An 18,507-nucleotide genomic window follows, 5' to 3' on the forward strand; every position below is an offset into this window, starting at 1 on the left:
TCCTGCATGACTCGTATTATTTTTAGTACGCTAACTTTTGGTTTCCTCCAAAGGTTGTTGAATTTATCTGGAAAAGGTGTTCTCGTGGAATGCTTTCGCATGAAATGGTTTTCAAACCTCCAGGCCCAAATGCATGCTGGGACCTAAACCTCTTCAGCTTTGATGTTCCTAGGCTGGGCGGTTGATGTTAGCATGAATTGACCATTGCCCATAAATCCATTCCCTGTTCATTCACCCTTTGTCCAGATATTGTGACCAAAAGGCTGTTATTGACAGTTGCTGGTTTTCAAAGTAACCCTTTTATTTAATCGAAAAACTGCATGGATCAGACAAACCTGTTGGCTAAAAAGATTTGTTTTGCGAGGTTTATCTAAACCCTGACATTTGTGTGTGTGTTTGTGTGTTTAATGCTGTTTTATCTACATTGATGTGATTATCCTTTTCTTCTTCTCCTTCAGGAGGTGCCAGTCAGTGGTCAGTAGAACTCAGAGCGGCAGGAGCCCCTCAACAGGAAGTGACTGTCCAGCTTCCTGTTCGGAGCCCCCCCGGAGACAGACACTCTGAATGCTCGGAGGAGAGGAACAGCGACGCCTCCTCCCACTGTAGCTACTAGACCACACACGGCTTTTAATGCTACCTAATGGCCCCGCCCCTTTCCCCTGCTGTAGTACTGTCTTATTGGTTCTCTTTGAAATATGCAAATTATATATTTGGGAGGTTGTACTGTATTCCAGGCACATCTACCTAATATCAGACCTATTTTTTGGTACGCAGGTTGTAAAAGATTATTTTTATTATGTAACAGGCTATTTTGTCCGGCTCTTGTAAATATGACATTTTGACATATTTTATTTCTTTAATAATTTTCCTTTATCCTTTTTATATGACCGATTGAGGAGAGATGTCTTATCAGTTGTTCCTTCCAAGTTGTACCTGTAAACTTACTGTACTTTACTCCTGGGCTATTGTATGTTCTATGTTCTGAGTTCAAATTCAAAAAGAAAGTAAATTGTTGCTTTTGAACCCGTGCTCATTCAAATTGTTTAAACCACCCGTTCATACCTCAACATGTTGCTCAAAAGGATGGCTGCTAGTAGCGACCATAGTAATCTCCTAAAGACACACTGTAATATATACTTATATACTTATACATACTTTAATGACAAAATACATACACTAATAGTAGTATGTAAACTATGGCACTGCACAAACAATTCAAGCAAGTACGATACTACACTGTTACTTCTACAAAAGCTCCTTTATTATCATATAAACGTGTTTTTTCAATAAAGGGAGGGGGTATACATCTTGACCACTATGTCACGTATAAACAGCTGGAAAGGAGTCGATTGTATCGTATAACAGGTGGAAGCGAGGAGTTTGTAAAATTGCAGAAAAACATCACAGCACAAAAAGAGAATGTTTAAAAATAGAGTTGAATATATAGCAAAAGTATACCCCCCGTCCGGACATTCTCAAAGTCACGGGAGCGAGATGTAGCAAACCGATTCAGAATACAGAGTAACTACCAGTACTGACTTCCTACGGTAAGCTTGTCAACTATCCTGACAGGTCACTGGTACATAACATGTATCATGTAAATGTGGTTCATGTGCCCTTCACAGGATAACCATCCTACATGCTTAGTTTCCTCTGCTTGGCACCACATGAGGGAAGTCGAGGTCGACCTATAAAACTAGGTCTGTGAAGAGTCAAAAACACATTCGATAGCACCCAGATCTTTTACAACTCAACTCAAAAGACCGGTTCCCTTATAGACTCCCACATGTGAAGTTTGCTAGGTTTCACTTCTGGATGCTGGATGCCGACTCGGCCTTGTAGACATCGACTCGACCTACTGAAGATTTTGGTCTGCGTGCATGGAGCCTCAGAGAGGAACCACTGGAGCTTCAGAGATCAGGGTCTATTCATTTACTAGCCCAGCTGAGCTCTATCTCAAGTCCCCACGCCAATACAATGTTTGTTTGGCAAAATCGAATCAATTAAACATCCTCATAAGGTGGCCTGTATACTGGCACCCAATAAGTGAGCAGGAACACAAACAAGTAACCAATCGCTGTGCAGGCACTCAAACCGGTAGCCAGTCACAGAGCCTGGATTTACGGCGCATTCAAATATCCGGTTCGATGGAGACAGTAGCACCATGTTTATGTTAGCACTTGGAAGTTCTTCGTTGTACACATTATTACAATGCTTCACCCATTGAAAGAATTGAGGAGGCAAGTGTCACCGCTCTGCCTGTACTTTGGCTCACCCAGGAACGGAGCTACACATCAAGACACCCGTCGAGCCCTGTGTCTCAGCTTTGAATTCTACATCCTCACCTTTTTTTACCCTTTTTAAATACCCTTTCACCCCACCAACTTGTCCTTGCTCCTGTGTGGTCCTTGTATCCGTTTGTTCCTGGTTCTTCGGCCTCTCCGGGCGGCTCTCATCCCTGAACGTGTCTGACGAAGGCCTGCACCAGCTGGATGAATGGCTCCTGGCCCTCCTGGCTGGCCTTGGAGCCCGAGGTGGAGGGCTTGGTCTGGGGGGAGGGCAGCATGCTGCCGGCCGGGGAAGAGGGGGAGCCCCGCCGAAAGTGGCGGGCCAGGCTGGACAGCAGGGTGCTCTGAGGGGGAGGAGGGAGGGAGGGAGGTGGATACATGTTGAGCACAATGTTCCTTTAAGCGTAAATGTGACGCGAACGGGACGACGCCGTGGCTGAACGTCTGATAGGGTACAAGAGAGCCGACGATTTAGAAAAAAAAGTTTAGAGCAGAGAAGAGGTTTTAAAACAGGGTGAGAAAGAAAGAGGGGGGGAGAGGAGAAACGAGGGAGGGGGGGGGAGAGGGAGGGAGACGCACCAGCTCAGAGCTCAGCTCCTGCTTCTGCCTCTGCTTGTCCCTGGGGGGGGTGCTGGGATCTTTCAGACAGCGCACCGCCTGGGAGATCAACACGTAGAAGCAGTTCTCCATGGTGAACATCAGCAGGGACCTGGACACACACACGCACACACACACAGAAAGAGTTACATAGACGTTCCTTAGCTATAAGGCAGCTTTATATTCCTGTGAGCCCCTGTCTTCTCCAGCTCCTTACTTCAGGGCCTGGACCTCCTCAGACGAGACCAGGAACGCCACACTCAGGGAGGCCGGCTCCTTCTTCTCCACCTGAACACACACACAGACACACCCACACACATACACACACAGTTAGCTACTCCACAACAGGACCCTCCCTGAGCACACAGTGGAACAGAGTCGACGGCCGCACACAACAAGGATGTGGAGGCGCTGGAACAACTACCTCTCCCAGCATGCTTAGCGCCACGTTGATGGTGGCCAGCAGGGTTCCGAAGGAGGGCGCCACGTCCGAGTCGAAGGCCGGGTTGGTGAAGCTGAAGACGAAGAGAGTCCGGTACTCTGCCAGGTCCATACACTGGAGGAAGGAGGGAGTCACAGAGAGATGAGGGGAGGGAGGGTCAACCAGGGACTCACAGCAAAAAGAGATCTGAAAGCCAGCCAGGGGCCCAGCTCCGGGTGCAGCAGGTGCTGTCGAGGGCCCGGGGAGGTGCTCACCTGGTCCAGCAGGATCTGACAGCAGTCGGGGGTGAAGCGCTGCAGGGTGGCCAGGGTCTTGGACAGGATCTTCAGCAGGCTGCACTGCACTGCCAGCACGGCCTTCTGCTCCACCTCCTCCCTCTCCCCTGCGGCTCCTCCCCCGGCGGCTGGCTTGGAGGGGGTCTGGGGCGCACGCTGGGGTCGGGGGAGGGAGTTGGGGGGGAGCGCCTCGCCGTTCTTTGCCTGCCAGTGGGGAGGTGGTGACCTTTTACAATCTGAACTCATTCACACAGCCAAGTAGGCCGCTTGTATCATGTTTGTGTTGAGTATTTCAAAACCTCAATTATAACTGTTCCTTTATGACGCATGTGCGTGTCAGTTAGGTGAGTGTGGAAGTCTTGGTGTGTGTGTGTGTTGACCTGGAGGTAGTGATGCAGCATCTTCTTGCTGTGGAGGAGGTAGGTGCAGGTCTGACACAGGTAGCACAGGTTCACCTGAGGAGACACGCACAATGAAACATGAAGAGGGAGGCTCCTTTGGTATGGGGGTGTGTGTGTGTGTTTGTAGACCTGTGTAAGTGTGTGTGCGCCCCTCACCTGGATGTCCAGCAGCAGCTTGGGCAGGTGGAACTGCCACTCCTTAGAGAAGCTGGACAGCTGCAGCAGGAAGCCCACCGTGTGGTCAGCCTCGTCCAGACACACCAGGCTCTGCACCGTACGCACCGCGTTCAGACACTGGGGGGGGGGAGGGAGGGGCTTGTTTAGACTCAATGTGGAATTTGACATGTGAATCCTCAGGTGACACAAACACACACACACACACCTGCAGGATGCGCTCCTGGTGGACTCCCAGGAAGTCGAGAGCCTCGTTGATGAAGTTGTAGCGCAGGGTCTTCAGCAGGCTCTCCATCAGAGACATGCAGAGACGATACACACCTGGCCAGCAGGGGGCGTCCTGGGGCTTACGGGAGAACGCCTGAGAAAACACACACACACGCATTGAGACACACACACCAAAATGTGAAACGAATCATCAGGAGGTGAGCTGGTCGCGGTGTTCACCTGGGAGGCTCCATTGGAGTGGACTTCGTAGACGCTGAGGAGAGGCAGGCAGATACTCTGGATGACTCCTGCTCCAGCCACCGCTGCTGCGCCCTGCATGACCACACACACACACACATCTCAGGGACCAGCCAGTAATGGTTGCATTTGTGTGTGTGTATGTGCCGTGAGTGTACCTGTGGAGTGTGTGTCTGTACCCGTGGCATGTGTGTGTGTGTGTTTTTGACGTGTCCCTCTCCCCTACCTGGGGCGTGCGGGCCAGCGTGAGCAGCAGGTGCAGCACAGCCTCAGTGAAGTACAGGTTCTGTTTGCAGCGCAGGCTCAGTTCCAGAGCACTGAGGACAGAGGGCAGAACCGGAACCTTCCTCAGCACCAGAACCCAGTGTTCCCCGTCCTCGTCCACGCGACACAGCTCCTTGGCCAGGTGGAGCGCGAGCACACACACCTGACAGAGAGACAGACGGAGACAGAACATGAGGGAGATCAATTCAAACTCAATCGAATGGTATTCTCCTTCCGTCCTGGTTCAGACCCCGCCCCTCCCTCACCCCGTCTCTCTGGTCCTTCTGCAGGCTGCGGGGGTTGTCCGTCTCCATGCTGTCCCTGTCCTCCAGCCCCTCCCCCAGCGTGGCCACGTGACGCGTGCTGTCAATCAAGGCCAGCGCCTCGTCCTGCACCGTCTCGCACACGCACAGCAGCAGCTGGGGCAGCTGGGAAATCTCTCCACCTGGGGGCAGAGGGACAGGCAGGTTGAAGCGCGCGCACACACACACACACACGCACGCACACACGAGTGGTTAAACAAGAACACACACACTACCATCCAACCCCACACAGGGTAATCACCACACACACACGGACCCACCGTTGAGCCCCTGTATCTGCAGGACAGATATGAGGGCAGAGAACACCTTGGCCTTGGTCCTCTCCACCAGGTGCTGGTCGGCCTGCAGGACACTCTCCAGGATCAGGGACAGGGGCGACAGCACGTCTGGGGCCCCCGCCACCAGACTGGGGGGGGGGAGGGTGATGAAGAAGGGTGAGGGGTTAGTTTCCCACTATCAGAAGATGATGATTCAGTTTTTGCTTTATATATGTGTGGGTCTTCCATTTTATGCATTAGAAGTATTAGTTGTATGACATGTTTTATAATAGTGTGTATGGATGCATTGTATAAAAAGAAGAATGAAGATATATTTGGGGAAGTTATGGTTGGTGAAAAGCCTTGAAAGAAAGGGCATTACGCTGGCCCACAGAACCCATCTGGTGTAGGAGCAGGTGTTAGGGATGTGTGCTGTTTGGAACACAGTAGACCAACACAGCTCTGTGTGCTGTGACAGGTGGAACAACTGTCCTGGAATATCCTCGTTTGTGCAAGCCTCTTTCAAGGCTTTTCACAAATCCCAACATACCACAAACCTCTTTCCTTTCTTCTTCCGTATGTATGGCAAGCTTGTTCTACAATGTACCGCTAATGAAACTGGCTTCAGGTTTAAACCACCATCAGTTCTAAAAGTCACACGAATCGCGTGACGATTCTAGGCATCGTCAGCGAATGACTTCACCGCTCATCTCTCGCCAGCATCGAAAAATCCCAATCAAACCCCAACTCTGGCTCCCATACTCCATGCATGCCCTGCCTCTCCAGTCAGGTGGGGTTTACCTTCTCCACTGCTTGAGCAGGATGAGGAGCAGGGTGGCCATCATGGAGCCCAGTCGCAGACAGGGCACGGAGGAGGGCACCAGGAGCTGGGAGAGACACACATTTTACTGATACTGGAGCAGCGAGGGAGGGAGGAAGGCTAGGAGGGAGGGAGGGAGGGAGGGAGACTAGGACTTTACTATGGAGCCAAGGACGGATAGAGTAAGAGAGGGAGAAAGAGAGAGGGAGAGAAAGAAATACTTTTTTTTTTTAAGTCATGGAGTTGAGAGAGTGAGATGAGGAACTGGATGATGGCGCGTCGCCGTGACAACTCACAGCAGCCTTGGTGGCGTCCAGGACGTCCATGAAGAGCTTGAGTTTGGTGGAGTCGTCTGTCAGCTGCATCACGTCTGACTGGACAACACAGCAGCCAATCAGAGCACTGGCCAGTCAGAGCACTGCTCTACGCTTGGGGACCATTCGGAACCAGAAATAGTGGCAAGCGCATCCAAACTACTACTGATCATCGTCTGTCAACGAAGCTTTTCAATTCTGTCAACAGACTACAATATCATATTTGCTACATACATGCTATATACATACATACATGCTATATACATTTGTCTAGATACATTTTTATGTATGTTTATGTATTCTATAACTGTCAAACCTGTACACGTGAGAGAAAGAGAGCAGTGAGTGAAGAGAGGAAGCCCCGTGTGAGTGTGGATGAGAGAGAAAGAGAGAGCGAGAGAGCATGTATGTGTATGAGAGAGAGAGCATGTCTGTGTATGAGAGAGAGAGCATGTCTGTGTGTGAGAGAGAGAGAGCACTGAGTAAGAAAGACAAAGCAGAGTGTGTGTCTCTGTGTGTGTGTGTGTGTGTCAGAGCCGTACGTGGCTGGTGGACAGTATGAGCAGCATGCGCCAGGCTGAGATGAGCATCTGGATCTCTGAGAAGGCCCGCCCCCCCTCCTCCTCCGTCTCGGCCACCTGCACCACCAGGGACTTGACGTACTGAGACCAGAACTCATAGCGCCGCCCGCTGGACAGCTTCTGCAGTGCGTCTTTCAGAGACTGCTCCAGGGAGCCACTGGAACAACAGCAACATAGAAATATACCATTCTTATCAAAAACTGTACAGGGATCAATTACGGCGAGAAAATATTATTTAGTCAAGTGCTCAAACCACTGCTAAAAACGGCCTCGTTTACCAGGCATATACTCATTGGAATCTCGAAGATTCAGTGTGATTCATGAACACAAACACAACAGTGATCCAGACAGGAAGTGAAGCAGTGGTATCCATGTTTGATTCCTTTACCTGACGACGTAGTAGATTTCCAGCCCGATGATCTTCATGACAAAGGCACACGTCTCCAGCACGCAGGGCTGGGTGAGAAGGGGAGAGTCAGATATCCCCGCTCAGATCGCTACTGTGATATTTATAATGATCTCTAGGTGTGCGTGTGTCAGGTTCCTCACCTCCGTGCTGTCGGAGGGGGGGGGGGAGCGATGCAAAGAGGGGGGTGGTCAGGTTCTCCCAAAACTTCTCTCTGTAGATAGAAAAACTTTACACATTACAAAAAATGTTCATCTATCGATGGTCGCAATTTTTATACTAAAAGAAGTTGCTTAAGTGTGACCGTGGCCTTACATGTGTGTGTGTGTGTGTGTGCTGGTGTCTTACTTGGTGCGCAAGACGGAGATGGCGCTGTCGCGGCGGTCCTGCCAGAGGGCGTGCAGGAAGGCCATGGCCGCTCGCTGTAGCAGGGGGGGGCACCAGTACTGCCCCCGCTGGCCAGAGTCGATCAGGTCCAGAACCACCTGCAGACAGCTCCACTCTCCCAGCAGGAACTCCTGGGGACGGGGGGAGGGAGGAGAAGAGAGGGAGAGAGAGAGAGAGAGAGAGAGAGAGAGAGAGAGAGAGAGGGAGAGGGAGACGGAGACAGAGAGAGACAGAGAGAGAGACAGAGAGAGAGACAGAGAGAGACAGAGAGAGAGACAGAGAGACAGAGAGAGAGAGAGACAGAGAGAGAGAGACAGAGAGAGAGAGACAGAGAGAGACAGAGAGAGAGAGACCAGGACAAGGGAGGAACAAGGAGACGCAGAGAGAGAAAAAAATGCACATGTATTAACATGAGCTACCACGTTATCCATACGACAATAGGTGAATTAGGAAACGAATGAAGATGTGCACAATCGGCCCCCAAAAAAGCCTGCACTTCTCAGCCATCCTTGCCCCCCCCGTGGCCACCGCCTCTCACCTTTGACCCCTCGCTGCCATCCTTGACCTCCAGGTTGAGGAAGAGCTCGATGAGGCCGGGCTGCGTCTCCACGGCGACGGTGAGGAACTCCAGGGTCATGACCTTGATCCGCATGTCCTCCGTGCGGCTCTGGAGGCGCGTGAGGAAGGCGTCCCGGATGGCGGCGGCGTCGATGCCCAGGCAGGCGTACACGGACATGGGCGCCACCTGGACGGGAGCAGGACACAGAGGACGGGGACAACGGGGCCATCACATCACTCCTACTGGCATCACTGCTGCTACTGCAACACGTGCTCGTGTTCCTGCTTCAGCACTACTTCAACTGCATCAGAGAGAGCTAAGAGCCACCCAGCTGTGACAGAGAGACAACCACTACTACTGATATAGAACTGATACCACAGCATTGATTGATGAGGATTGATTATGATCGTTCCCCCCCCCCCCCCCCCCCCAATTAGTGTAAAATACGACCACCGTCACTCCTCCATGTAGGTCTTTCAATTCTAGATGAAAAATCTGCCATTCCCATTCTGTGTATGACACGAGTATGGTGAGAATTATGTAAGAAAACGAATGAAACCAAGTCAATCTTTGTGTGTGTCTGGCTGTGTGTGTGTGTGTGTGTCAGTATTGTGTGTGTGACTGCGGGTCCTACCGTGGCCAGCCTCTTGAGCAGCTGGATGGCGAGGCGAGGCAGGGCGGGGTCGTGCTTGTGGTAGATGTACTTGGCCAGCACGGAGATGAGGTTGTTGCCGTGGCCACCGTGCTGCGTCAGCGCCTGCTCCAGGGGGGACACCAGGTCGGAGGGGGGCTTCAGGCGGATCACGTTGTTGGTGACGGAGAAGGCCAGCTTCACCGTCTGGATCAGGATCTGACCCGGGCTCTCAGAGCCCCCACTGGAGAGAGAGGGGGGAGAGAGAGACAGAGAGAGTCAGGTGAGTCCCAGGTGAGTCTAGTCCCAGGTGAGTCTAGTCCCAGGTGAGTCTAGTCCCAGGTGAGTCTAGTTCCAGGTGAGTCTAGTCCCAGGTGAGTCTAGTCCCAGGTGAGTCTAGTCCCAGGTGAGTCTAGTCCCAGGTGAGTCTAGTCCCAGGTGAGTCTAGTTCCAGGTGAGTCTAGTCCCAGGTGAGTCTAGTCCCAGGTGAGTCTAGTCCCAGGTGAGTCTAGTCCCAGGTGAGTCTAGTTCCAGGTGAGTCTAGTCCCAGGCGAGTCTAGTCCCAGGTGAGTCTAGTTCCAGGTGAGTCTAGTCCCAGGTCCTACCTGCTGGGCTGGGCAGCCAGGACCACGTCGATGGTGTCCACCCCCACGCCCATGATGTTGACCACGGCCTGGCCGGCCTCTGTGTTGGCCAGGCTGTAGATGCACAGGGACTGCAGGGTGGGGGTGCTGGAGGGAGGGAGAGAGACGGTGGGAAGAAGTGTGTGAGAATGTGGATAACAGGCTCTTTTGGCCATGTTCATCTCTGGGTGTTCACAATACTGTCAACCCTGTCATCTCATTTTACAACACTAGGCGGCGCTGTCTGTCATCCATCCGACCCGGGGTGTACCATACCTGCCCTGGTCCTCTCCCTCCGGGCTCAGGTTAAGGATGGCGTGGACCAGCTCCAGGATCAGGCACCCTACGACAGGGAGGAGAGGAGGGAGGAGAGGAGAGGAGAGAAGAGGAGGGAGGAGAGGAGGGAGGAGAGGAGATAGGAGAGGAGGGAGGAGAGGAGATAGGAGAGGAGATAGGAGAGGAGAGGAGGGAGGAGAGGAGGGAGGAGGGAGGAGAGGAGATAGGAGAGGAGATAGGAGAGGAGAGGAGGGAGGAGAGGAGATAGGAGAGGAGATAGGAGAGGAGAGGAGGGAGGAGAGGAGGGAGGAGATAGGAGAGGAGATAGGAGAGGAGGGAGGAGAGGAGAGGAGAGGAGAGGAGGGAGGAGAGGAGAGGAGAGGAGGGAGGAGGGAGGAGAGGAGATAGGAGAGGAGGGAGGAGAGGAGATAGGAGAGGAGATAGGAGAGGAGAGGAGGGAGGAGAGGAGGGAGGAGGGAGGAGAGGAGATAGGAGAGGAGATAGGAGAGGAGATAGGAGAGGAGAGGAGGGAGGAGAGGAGATAGGAGAGGAGATAGGAGAGGAGAGGAGGGAGGAGAGGAGGGAGGAGATAGGAGAGGAGATAGGAGAGGAGGGAGGAGAGGAGATAGGAGAGGAGAGGAGGGAGGAGAGGAGATAGGAGAGGAGAGGAGGGAGGAGAGGAGGGAGGAGAGGAGAGGAGGGAGGAGAGGAGGGAGGAGAGGAGGGAGGAGAGGAGATAGGAGAGGAGAGGAGGGAGGAGAGGAGGGAGGAGAGGAGGGAGGAGAGGAGATAGGAGAGGAGGGAGGAGAGGAGGGAGGAGAGGAGATAGGAGAGGAGGGAGGAGAGGAGAGAGGAGATAGGAGAGGAGATAGGAGAGGAGGGAGGAGAGGAGATAGGAGAGGAGATAGGAGAGGAGAGGAGAGGAGGGAGGAGAGGAGGGAGGAGAGGATAGGAGAGGAGATAGGAGAGGAGGGAGGAGAGGAGATAGGAGAGGAGAGGAGGGAGGAGAGGAGGGAGGAGAGGAGAGGAGGGAGGAGATAGGAGAGGAGATAGGAGAGGAGGGAGGAGAGGAGAGGAGGGAGGAGAGGAGGGAGGAGAGGAGGGAGGAGATGAGGGAGGAGAGGGAGGAACAGAGGGATGTAGAGGGAAGAAGGAAAGATGAGAAGTAGCGAGGTGCAAAGAAAACACTCGACGTGTCTTTGGAGCAAAATACAAATCTAAAAGTCATGTGACAGATGCAGTGCCCCAGCCCTCACCTATCCTCTCCCTGACCCCGTAGGTGTTGTAGCGCCACTTGTGGTAGGTGGGCAGCATCTCTTTGAGCACCAGCAGCACACAGGGGATCAGACCTTTGCTCTGGGTGCTGCCCAGCTGACCCTGTGTGAGTGTGTGTGTGTGTGTGGGGGGGGGGGGGGGGGAGAGAAGTGGTCAGAGAGGAAAAAGGGAGTAGAAACCGCAAAGGAAATGGACAGAAAGTGTGTGAGAGGGAAAACAGCAACCCCACCACAAGCATCATACATTCATGACATCATGTGCTTGAAAGGCACTGGAGTTCATGGGGGCGTTACCTTGACGAGGGTGGTGAGGAGACGGAGGAAGGCGATGGTGACGGAGTACTCCCCCCTCGGCTGCTCGATCAGGACCAGCAGGTTACCGTAGTTACCCGCTTTCATTCCCTCCGCGCTACAAGAAAGAGGGGGGGAACTTTGCGTCAAATTACGTTAACCTCAAATGACAACAGTTGACTAACACACCACCTCCAAATAGTTGGTACGACCCGAATGTGGCCTTTGAACGCCTACCTGATGGACTGTGCCATGTTGGCTGGAGGGGACGAGGCAAAGGGGAGGAAGCCCGTGTGATGTAAACTGGACCAAACCTAAGAAGAGAGAAGAAAGACAACAAACACATTGAGCCAGTGCGTGCGTTGTAACACAGAGACAACGCCATCATTTTGACCCCCGGTCAGACAGATTATAACCCCGGGTTAGGAGGGATGATCGGTAATCCCACCTTGCCGGGCATCCTGGCCGCCAGGACGATGAGGCAGTTGACGCAGGAGGCGATGACCTCCACCGGAGGGTTGATGACTGACGTGAGCCTGATGGAGGGGGGATGAAAGGCAAGAAAAGCTCAATTAAGGTTGAGACCTCTCATTCATTTAGGTCAGTAGTTCTCAACCCTGGTCCTCAGGGACGAAGCATGAAGCATGAACCATTGTTTGTCTGTGGTCTCTCACAGGTGTTTAGACTGTGACCTAAATCAGTGGTTCCCAACCCTGCTCCTCAAGTACCCCCTGTTCTGCATGTTTTCGATGTTTCCCTGCTCCAACACACCTGATTCAAATGAATGGGTTGTTATCCAGCTCTGCAGAAGCCTGTTAACGACCATTTATTTGAATCAGGTGTGTTGGAGCAGGGAAACATCTGAAACATGCAGGACAGGGGGTCCTCAGGACAGGGGTGGGAACCACTGATTTACGTCACAGTCTAAACACCTGTGAGAGACCACAGACAAGCAATGGTTCATGCTTCATAGAGATCATTTAAGACATCTGTATGAGAATAGTCTGTGTGTGTGTGTGTTCCTCACCTCTGCAGCAGCATGTAGATGCGTGAGGTGAGAGGCAGGAGGCAGTCAGACACAGTCCAGTCAGTGCTGATGACCTTATGGATGAGGTCCAGGATGGGCTTCACTCTCTCACAGTGCACAATCACATCTAGACAGGGACCAGAGGGGAGGGAGAGAAGGAAAGACATCCCGCACCCAAAATACAGTCTCATCAGAATTGAATCACATTTTTGGTCAACAGGATATGAGCGTGCATGTAGAAGCCTGTGAGTGTGTGTGTGTGTGTACCTGCGGTGGAGACGACATGCAGCAGCATCTCGATCTCGCAGGTGAAGAGGGTCCAGGCGCTGTAGGAGTAGTCCCAGCGGACCACGTAGCCCTGCTGCCCCACACACACCTGGCCCAGGACCCCCTGGGGCACACGCAGGTTGGTCTGGCCCACACCTGGAGGGGAGACCAGACCCCAGGAGAGGGAGAGAGACCAGAGGAGAGAGACCAGCAGAGAGAGAAATCAGGAGTTAGAGACCAGGAGAGAGAGACCAGAGGAGAGAGACCAGCAGAGAGAGAGATCAGGAGTTAGAGACCAGGAGAGAGAGACCAGAGGAGAGAGACCAGCAGAGAGAGAGATCAGGAGTTAGAGACCGGGAGAGAAAGAGACCAGGAGAGAGACCAGGAGAGAGAGAGACCAGAGGAGAGAAACCAGCAGAGAGAGAGATCAGGAGTTAGAGACCGGGAAAGAAAGAAATCAGGAGAGAGACCAGGAGAGAGAGACCAGCAGAGAGATCAGGAATTACAGACCAGGAGAGAAAGAGACCAGAGAAGAGAGACCAAAAAATGACATTAGGAGAGGAACAAGTGAGAACACAGAATTTGCATAGATGTGACATAACAGCATGCGCGCACACACGCAGACACACACAGCTGAATAAAGTCTGAACGGTTAACACACACAGGTCCAGCTGAACACACCTAGAGGGTAGAGCAGCTTGGGAGTCTGTCTCCTCCACAGAGTCTCGTCCTCTCTGGAGATGATGTCACTGGGCTTCTGCTTGTAAACCTCTGTGTAGAAGGACATCTTGTCCAGGAACGTGTACACCTGATACACACACACAGAAAGTTCAAAATAAGAGTTCAAATGTCATTTGGAATTGTTGGGTGAGTGGGAACCAAAATGAGAAAATCAGCTTGTGTGGGTTTGTACCTTCTTAGCGGTGGACTTGTCAGAGAGAAGAGCAGTGAGCAGCTGTAGCAGTGGGCCAGTCTTATGAGGGAACATTCCCACAGCACTGTCCAGGACCATCCCCAGACCCAGGTTAGGCTTCTGACAAACACAAGCAGTGGAAACACATGAGGATCAACCAAACACAGGATAACACAGCTGGAGATTTACACACTCTCCTCGTTTGTATGCTACATCATTTCAAGTCAGAAAAAGGACAGCCTTGATTTGAATTTGACGAGTCATTCCAGTATCTTGTACACAGCTTTTACCATCCGATAAAAGCCCTAAGCCTACATGGAGGACATCCGTGTCCGTTGTGGAGCCATGCTTCTGCTTACCGTTTCCCAGAAGAGCTCGGCCAGGCTGGGGGCAGACAGGACCTCGCAGGCTGCGCTGATCAGGTGCTGAGGGACAACAACACATCAGGCTCGTTAGCCATCATACCTTTGGAGGTAAAACTTCATGGAGGTTTTAATAGCGATGATATATCAGCTAAGCTAGGTTATCAATTTTAAAGGCCAGTCATTTATCCACTAAGTTAGGTTATCATCAGTAAGGCCAGTCCTACCTGCTGGCTGCCCAGAGTCTCTTCTTCAAAGGACGTGACGACAAAGGACAGGAGGCCGTAGATGCACATCCTGGCTGTACTGGCCGTGCACTGCGAGGAGAAGAGAGAACATGTGGAGCTTTAAACATCTTCAAGATGAGCTTTCAACATCCTTACGATGACCCGACATCACTGGTGTCGCTCGTCAGTTATCGCTTCCGTCCTCACTTGCCCACTCAAGTTCAACATCAGGTCCTCTAACTCAGACATGCAACTGACCACCCGTGATAAACCCTATATCAGCAAGCTATGCCACCGAAAATTATTAAACCGCTATTTAAATGGCACGGCTGGGCGCTATTGATACGGAGGAATGAGTCGAACCCATTGAACTGGGTTACACATGCCTACATTTAGGTTTATGGCGACCACCATAAGGTGAGTGTGTGCATGTGTGTCCATGTCCTGCTCCTCACGTTGTTGCCCGAGCCCCCGAGGCCCTGCAGCATGGGGGTGAGGTACTGGAACACCCCCAGTTGCAGCGCCGTGTTCCCTATGCGCCGCACCACCGGGCTGGCCTCGTCGGGGCTCAGCGTGTGCCTCAGTAAGACCCAGGCCAGCAGGACCGGGCCGTGGTGAGGAATGTCCCCCAGCGTTAGGAGCAGCTGGTCCATCTCCTGGAGACGCAGAGAGAGAGGAGAGAGGGGAGAGTGGATGGAGGGACAGAGATAGGGGATGGAAAGGTGGAGAGATGGGTGGAGAACTTAAGAAATGCATGGGGATGAATAGAGAAGACGGTATGTTTTAAAGATGAATTGTCTATGTCAGGGGTGGCCAATCCTGGTCCCCGAGGGCCACTGTCCTGCATGTTCTAGATGTTTCCCTGCTCCAGCACACCTGTTTCAAATGAATGGTCATTACCCGACTTCCACAGAGCTTGATAACGACCCATTCATTTGAATCAGGTATGCTGGAGCAGGGGAACATCCAAAACATGCAGGACAGCGGCCCTCGAGGACCAGGATTGGCCACCCCTCGTCTATGTGGACTCAACCACGGCTATTCTTGTCTCATACATGAAACATGAGGCGAATAGCGGAACCGACTGCAAGTCGCAGTTTCTCTGTTCATCTTCCTAACCAGGCTGTCTGGTGCAGATGACCTGATCCTGGCTGTGGTTGTGGCCGTGCGTACCTTGCAGATGACGGGGTTGCTGGAGAACTGGTGCTGCTCGGTGCGGTCCTCCAGAGCGCACTTGTGCAGGAAGTCAATGTCCATCCCCTCCACCAGGATCAGAGAGCTGAAGTATCTGCATGACACACAGGCACACACAGAGAACGATGACGGATGTCGACGAAAGGGACAACCATCATGTTCTGCCCTCTTGACGAGGGAGAATAATAACGTTTCTGGAATGTTCCAACTTGAATTGGAGCAACCTCGCACCTAAAAACACTATTTCATTCCATTTGTATTTACATACATACACAGCCGTCTGAATTTCGGATCAACCGTCAAAACAGAGTTTTAAACTCGTACACTATAATAGGAAAAGCCTCCCACAGCCTCAAGGAATCCAGACTGCAGAGTCATTACGTGATTATATGTCAGACTATATGCAGTGCTTTGGAAGTCTCCGCCCACTTCTTTCGTTCCAGATGAGTCTCAGAAGCAGCCTGCTGCTCACCCTATGCGGTCAACGAGGGCATCCATGCTCTTGTCCACCAGGTGCCGGTTGGTCTGCCGCTGGCCGAAGCCCTGCTCCTTGAACATCTTGGTGAAGCTGAGCAGGTCGGTGGGGCCCATCTCAAAGTAGGCGTAGTACAGGAAGAGGATCTCCAGCAGCAGAGACTGCTCCCTCAGACACTGGAGAAACCACCGAGACACCTGCCTCTCTGTCTGCAACACACACACACACACACACACATGTACTGCAGAGGAACAGCTGGTCCTGGGTGAGCACACCTCAGCTCAGATAGTGAACCAGGCCAGGAGGACAGGCTGGGACGCCTCACCATGAGGTTGCCGTGGGTCTCCCATGTCGGGGCCTCGGCCTTGAAGAGAGTCTCAAACTGCTTCTGGTAGTTGGTCACCAGTTCCTTCTCCAACTTGCTCACGCAGTTGGAGTACTCCGCCTTGATTAAACAGCAACACACACACATAAATACACACACAAACAGATTACAAAAGAGAGCTTGAGGGTGTAACTCCACGGTTGGCGCGTGAGATGGGACTAGGCTTCCTGCGGCGGCTCACCCGGTACGGGTGACGTTCGTCCTGGAAGTACGTCAACAGCAGGAGCACACATCTCAGCAGACACACGCGCTCCTCGTAGTAATAGTCTGCCACCTGGGGAGAAAAGCCACACGCACAGATTCACAAATACGTTTCTACGAGAGGATGACCCAAACGTCTTCATGGTATTGCTGTTGGGGGGGGGGGGGGGGGGGGGGGGGGGGGGTGCCTACTTTGAGAATGAGGGCTTGGCTCTGTCGCTCATCTTGAAGGACAGCCTTTGATGGAAAATAACACAAGTCAAGTCTTGTTTCATTTTTTTTTTTATGTACACACACACACACACACACACAGATCACCTTGAGTGAATTCCGAGTCCCTCGGTAGTCTTCCTGTAAGTAACACTGCAGAATATGCACACTTTGTTGTTCGCTGAGACCCTGAAACAATCACATATTCCACAAGATAAGTACAATACGTACCGATTTAGTCTGACAGCTCTTAAAGGAAGTTGAAGTTAGTTACCTACCAGTACTTTACTGATCCTTAGACCAAAGTCTTTCAATGTCTGTGCAACATCTTTGTCAGCTTTTAGTTTATCTGCTGATGATGAACTATAAAATAAACAGATATATAGTGATCATCATGCAGACTGTTGAAAAGTATTCAACTTAAAAATGTGAAAGCACTCGGATTGACACCACCATACCTTGGTGCTTTGTAGTAACTCAATCCTTGCAGTAACCTTTCCCAATTTCTGTCCAACTCTGCTTCGATTTGAGCCTTTGTCCATAAACAATTGAAGTCACACAAGGATAGTACTTTTTTGTATACAGATTAACACCAATAAATAAGTTCTGAATTATCCTAACTACTTTGTACATTAGTCAGATGTTAACTGACGCATACAACAAATCCACACAGTCCACTGTTAGTAATGTCTGGTATAAGACTGAGGAAATCTTGACATACCGGCTCCCGCAACGCAGATCTGCCAAGTAAGATGGTCCATAACTCTCGACTGCTCCTGTGTGGATTTAATATGCTACGTGTTAATGTTATGAAGCTATGATTATTTTCATACTAATATACCAATCACATGCTTTTGTAACAACAGACAAGAACACTGACATTGTATTTCGAAAACTCAGTCATTCGTAAAATGTCAAATACGTATATTGATAAAATGCATAGACCATTACACTACTACATCATGTATTACATGACAGATTGTTGCGACGCATCCTCCACGTCTTGCAGCTGTCCCGCACATTTTTGCTAGCTAAATAGCTAGCGTGCCGTTAGCTAGCTTTTTCAGGCAATAAAAACCCAAAGCACTGATATTCAGATACCGCTTAGTCACTCAAGTATTCATTAGCAAATTTGCCTGGTTGACTAAGAAGAACTTCTAAGCTGTTGGTATAGTACGCTGTTGTCTAGCAGCATGTGATTGAAAACTATCGACCGCGCTTCACTGCCATTCAAAAGAAAGGCAATAAGCTAGCTGGCTAAAGTTAGCTTACAATACAGCTTGTTTGAGAAACTCAAACTGTGACAAGACATTTAGGAAATATCCTAACTTTAACAGATGCACGCATATTTATAGACTTGACATAGCTTTTGATTCCTAAAATAATTAGTTATATAAGTTTCTTTCATTAAGTTAGCTCGTCAGCTAGGTACCTGACACACATCTCCGAGTTCGCCATCTTCTTGTCTGCCATCTGATTGGTTGCTTCCCACAACATGCACCCGCGTCACGTAGCCTGAACGTTTCATATTTATTTTTAATGCTGGTACATTTATATGAATTGCTCCACTTCAACAGCTGACAACTAATTCACTTTTC

At 51.2% G+C, this 18,507-nt stretch overlaps 2 protein-coding genes across 7 annotated transcripts in view; one reads left to right on the forward strand and one right to left on the reverse strand.

Moving 5' to 3' along the window:
• Positions 1-1,432, forward strand: part of LOC124484640 (CDK5 regulatory subunit-associated protein 2-like) — a 38,496-nt gene extending 37,064 nt beyond the window's left edge. For all 6 annotated transcript variants that reach the window (XM_047045642.1, XM_047045639.1, XM_047045644.1 and 3 more), the window contains one exon: positions 459-1,432. In XM_047045642.1, the coding sequence (XP_046901598.1) occupies positions 459-613 (155 nt within the window). In that variant the 3' untranslated portion in view covers positions 614-1,432. The remainder of the gene's footprint in view (positions 1-458) is intronic.
• Positions 1,433-2,357: 925 nt separating this feature from the next.
• On the reverse strand, positions 2,358-18,379 carry nup188 (nucleoporin 188). The gene is given in 44 exon segments (XM_047045646.1): positions 2,358-2,632; positions 2,868-2,997; positions 3,103-3,173; positions 3,310-3,441; positions 3,582-3,806; positions 3,983-4,057; positions 4,160-4,297; positions 4,386-4,538; positions 4,625-4,717; positions 4,869-5,069; positions 5,173-5,351; positions 5,490-5,635; positions 6,288-6,373; positions 6,603-6,680; positions 7,163-7,358; positions 7,590-7,657; positions 7,751-7,774; positions 7,776-7,821; positions 7,956-8,125; positions 8,533-8,739; positions 9,188-9,428; positions 9,790-9,915; positions 10,084-10,150; positions 11,340-11,460; positions 11,652-11,766; positions 11,886-11,962; positions 12,097-12,184; positions 12,676-12,802; positions 12,943-13,098; positions 13,624-13,750; positions 13,856-13,975; positions 14,215-14,280; positions 14,445-14,534; positions 14,900-15,100; positions 15,618-15,732; positions 16,111-16,322; positions 16,439-16,558; positions 16,680-16,772; positions 16,892-16,936; positions 17,018-17,098; positions 17,188-17,272; positions 17,368-17,441; positions 17,631-17,685; positions 18,342-18,379. Coding segments are annotated over 44 exon segments (5,226 nt in total). The 5' UTR covers positions 18,368-18,379; the 3' UTR covers positions 2,358-2,452.
• Positions 18,380-18,507: the final 128 nt, after the last annotated feature.

This window comes from Hypomesus transpacificus, chromosome 22 (genome assembly GCF_021917145.1).
Source record: "Hypomesus transpacificus isolate Combined female chromosome 22, fHypTra1, whole genome shotgun sequence".
Lineage (NCBI taxonomy): Eukaryota > Metazoa > Chordata > Actinopteri > Osmeriformes > Osmeridae > Hypomesus > Hypomesus transpacificus.